The 4,335-nt window shown below is 65.4% G+C and overlaps 1 protein-coding gene across 1 annotated transcript in view; it reads left to right on the forward strand.

Moving 5' to 3' along the window:
- The window catches only part of NFIC (nuclear factor I/C (CCAAT-binding transcription factor)), a gene marked incomplete at its 5' end in the record, with an annotated part of 28,566 nt that extends 24,619 nt beyond the window's left edge, over positions 1 to 3,947 (forward strand). Inside the window, 3 exons of the mRNA XM_010003414.1 lie at positions 906 to 1,065; positions 2,497 to 2,582; positions 3,942 to 3,947. Coding sequence (XP_010001716.1) covers positions 906 to 1,065; positions 2,497 to 2,582; positions 3,942 to 3,947 — 252 coding nt within the window. The remainder of the gene's footprint in view (positions 1 to 905; positions 1,066 to 2,496; positions 2,583 to 3,941) is intronic.
- Between the last annotated feature and the right edge of the window lie 388 nt (positions 3,948 to 4,335).

Genomic DNA, 4,335 nt, shown 5'->3' on the forward strand with positions numbered 1-4,335 from the left:
TGGGGGAGCAACAGGCCCCGTGTGCCCCATCTGCTTGGGGGGCCAGCGGGTGACCCGTCAGCCCCGCCGCGGTGCCGTGTCCCTCAGCATCCCCACAGGAGTGGCACGGCCACACCCTGCTGCTGTGTGCCTTCCCTCACCCCAGCACCAGCATCCCACACATCCAGCACCCCAATACCTATCACCGCACACCCAGCACCCCAGCACTCAGCACCCCACACACAGCACCTCACCCCACATGCACAGCACCCCAACACCCAGCACCCCGCAGACCCAGCATCCTAACATGCAGCACCCCCTATACTCAGCACCCCAACACCCAGCACCCCTGGGCTCCCTCCATGTCCCAGCCAGTGGCTGGAGGTGGCTACATTTCCACTGCAGTGCACCCCAGTTGCAGAGAGTCTCGGGAGACTCTCTGAGCTGTGCCCAGCACCTCCTGCTGCCCTTTACTGGCCAGGCCCAACACCAGGGTGAGGGGCCCGGCTCCTTCCCCAGTGCAGTGCTGGGCAGTGCTGGGCTGGCACCAGCCACATCCAGAGCAGCTCCCACCAGCCTGGGCACAGGGAGGTGGTACCGGAGCCTTTGGAGGCCCGTGCCATTCCAGCACCGTGGGGTGCCCCTTAGTGGAGAGGGGGGCACAGTGCCCTGGCTCCAGCAAGCGCCGCCGTGGGGCACGACCCCCCCAGCCCCTCTGAATCTCCCCTGCACCGCCGTCATTTCCCTGTCGCCAGCGCCGACTGTTCAGGGCTGCTCTGAGACCCAACAAACTCGTGTCAGCAGTGAGGGACGCTCCACACTAGTGCCAGGTGGCACCAGGGGCTCACCGGGCCGGCATTGCCAGGGCTGCTCCTGCTTCCTAATGGCTTGTGCTGTTTGTTTTTCTGTCTGTGTTGTGTCCCCAGTTAAATGGAAGTGGTCAAGTGAAGGTGCCCAGCCACTACCTGCCCACACAGATGCTGGCGCCGCCACCTCCCCCTGGCATGCCCCGCTTGGCCGTCTCTCCTGACACCAAATCCACCACGACAACCACGGAGGGAGGGACGACCTCACCGACATCACCCAGTAAGCACCCCGCGGCGCCCACCCCTGGCCCCCTCCTCTCACAGCCCCCTCCAAGATTCCCCTCCCCACCTCTGTGCTGCCTGGGGGATGTTGGTGGAGGTGGCCTCCCTGCAGCCGGGGAGAGGGCGGCAGCCGGCACACAGTGAGTTTGCTGGGTCTCAGGCAGATCAGAGCAGGCAAGGTCTGAGCAGGTGGCTGTTGTGTCCACCAATCAAAGGGTCCCACACTGGTCCCAGGGACCGGTCTGAGCCCCACATCCCTGGGAGGCGGCCAGAGGAGTGGGAGTGGAGCCGTGGTGGGGCTCCCACAAGCTGATGTCCTGCCCAAACGCCCGTGCTGTGGACAGGGCTTCTGGGAGAGGCTGCGGCCTCTCCCCGCCTCAGTGGCTGGTGGCAGTGCTGCTGGTGTTGCAGGGAGAAGCCGGCCTGGGTGCGGCGCCGGGGCTGGTGGAGACGTCACACGGGGCTGCCATCCTCTCACTGCGTGGGGGTCCCCAGCGCTGAGGACCCCAATCTGCTCAATGGCTGTGAAGCAACATGGGTGCAAGGATGATGTGTGGGACCACCAGAGCCCTTGGCTGGAGGTGCCTGGGGGGACCGTCATTAGCAGTGGGGGCTGATAAGTTCAGCCCCCTTTTGCTTCACCTTGTGGGGCTTTGGCCTGTGGGTAGCAGAGGGGGGACACTGGTGTCAGCTGCAGGCTGGCATCAGGGCACGTGCTGCAGTGGTGGGACATGGTGCCATTGCAGCACTCCATAACGGGGGTGTTCCTGTCCCCCTACCCACTGGACTCCTCCTGGCACCCCAAGAAGGTTGAGCCCTGCCCGGGGGCACTGTCCCCGGGGACAGGCCACTGCTGTGTGCCACCCGCTGCTGGCTGGTGGGTGTTGAGGGTTTGTGGCGTGAATTCAAAGCCTGGCTGATCTGGAGGGCAGAGCTCGGGGTGGCGTGGCCCAGCAACTGACAGGGCTACGGCCACGGGGAGGGACTGGGCAGTGCCAGTCCCTGACCGGGCTCTGGGTAGGATGTATGCCGAGGATGCTGGCTGTCCCCGCGGGGCACAGTGGCTCCCCCGACAGCCCCCTGCCTCTAGCAGGGCTGAGCCCAGGAGCTCAGCAGGGCCAGGGGTCCCACTGCTAGACCCCCAGCTCAGGCAGGAGGTGGCAAAGGGGGGACTTAGCTGAGTGGAGCTGGTGGCTGCCATCTCAGGTCTGCTGGGGAAGCGGCGGTGCTGAGAGCACCGCTCTGTGCTTGCCCCCCAGCACAGGTAGCACCACGGGCACAGCCCCCTCAGCCTCCGCTCACCCGCAGGCAGAGACATCGCCCAGCTCTGGGTGCCTGGGGTGCCTGTCCCAGCAGGCCAGGTCTGGGCCAGGAGGCCGATGGCAGTGCCACCCACAGCCCCGTTAACGAGCTCTCGTTTGTTCCCCAGCCTACTCTGCACCAGGCACGCCCCCTGCGAACCGTTCCTTCGTGGGATTAGGACCAAGGGACCCTGGGAGTATCTATCAGGCACAGGTGAGAGCGGGGACACTTCTGGGGGGACCCTCCTGCCCCAGGCACCGCCACCGTGGCATCGCCGTGGGCATCGCCACCACAGGCACAGCCCTCGGGAGCACCGCCGTCATGGGGGTCACTGCCATGGCCTCGGTGACATGGGCACCCCTACCGTGGCATCACTGCTGTAGCCATCGCCACGATGGGCGTGGCCATTGCAGGCAGCGCCGTTGTGGGCACCTCTGCCGTGGCTTTGCTGCAGTGGCATCAGTGCCATGAGTAGTGCTGCCATGGGCAGTGCCACCGTGGGCATTGCCGCTGTGGATGTAACTGCCCTGGGCATCGCTGCCCTGGCATTGCCACGTTGCTGTAGGTATCACTGCCTTGACATCGCCACCATGGGCATTGCTACCATGGGCATCACCACCTGGCGCCCTGTGCCGAGGCCTCAGGCACTGCTGGTGGCTCAGAGCCACCGAGGGTCCCCCAGGGCAAAGGGGGGTCCCTGCTGTGCCTCTGCCTGGCACTTTGCCTGGCAGCATGGCACAACCGGGCTGCCCCAGTGCCCACAGCATCCCCAGACAAGGGGCATTTGGGCCACATGTCCCCTCACCAGAGGGGTGTGGGTACCCCACTCTCACCTGCTGGTGCCTGCCAGCAGCTCCAGCTGCTGTGGGATGTAGCACGCGCCTTCCCAGGGGCTTTTCCTTTCTACTGGATATTTTATAACTGGTAGATTGTGAGCCGGTGCCAGCACCATGGGCAGCACTGCAGGGCCAGGGCAGGAGTGCCAGCACCTTGCCTCACTTGTGAGATGAGTTGGCCAGCCTCAGCCATGCCAGCAGGGGCAGGAGGCTGCAGCCCTGCCTGGCAGGTGAGGCCAATGCTAGGGCTGTGAGATAGATGCATGGATGGAGCTGTGCCAGGGGCACCCTGGGGTGCAGCATCTGTTGGGGCTGAGTGCTCGGGGTGCTGAGCTGTGCTGGGGGTACCCAGAGGTGCTCGGTGCTCTGCCAGGACACTGTCCCAGGAGCTGGGACACTCAACGGTGCTGTGGCATAGCAGGAGGCAGATGCTGGAGTTGAGCTCTGGCTGCAGCCCCCTACCTGCTGCAGTAGGTGGGCACCCCGCGGCCTTTGGGACCCTGAAAGGGAGAGACGGGGCAGCGCTGGGAGAGCCCCAGGGGAGCAGGTTGCTGGGGTCTTTGCACCCCCCCAGACCCCAGGGGTCAGGGTCACTTGCAGCCCCAGGTCCCCAGGGTGTCTGTCCCTGTGTGCATGTGTCTGGTCACACACCGGGTGCCACCCCAGGGCTCAAGGATGATCTGTGTGGGGAAACTGAGGCACAAGGTAGACAAAACGGTGTCTCGTGTCCCTGCAGGGGTAGCTGAGACCTGCTGCTCTCAGGTCATGTGTGGTGGGGCTGGGAAGGGTTAAGGGAAGCAGTGGCCCCGATCTGTCTCGTTGCCAACGGAAACCAGACATGAGGTAATCTGGGACGAACTTGAACTTGGGGCTGGGGAGAAGGAGACAATGGGAGGGTGGCAGGGGGCCACCCCTCCCCCGACCCATCCCTCCGCGGAACCTTTCCCGGGGGAGCGTCGTCTTCGCCGTGTAGGCACAGAGAGACCGGTCACCAAGGGGGACGCGAGTGGCCCCGGCGCAGAGGCCTGACCAGCTCAGTGCAGGTCGGGGGATGGCAGCCCCAGGCAGGGCAGGGAGATGAGCTGAGCACTGGGACAGGGGGGACAGGCCGGGGGGGCAAGCCGCTCCGC

The sequence above is a fragment of the Chaetura pelagica genome, unplaced genomic scaffold (assembly GCF_000747805.2).
Source record: "Chaetura pelagica isolate M959 unplaced genomic scaffold, ChaPel_1.0 scaffold498, whole genome shotgun sequence".
Classification (NCBI taxonomy): domain Eukaryota; kingdom Metazoa; phylum Chordata; class Aves; order Apodiformes; family Apodidae; genus Chaetura; species Chaetura pelagica.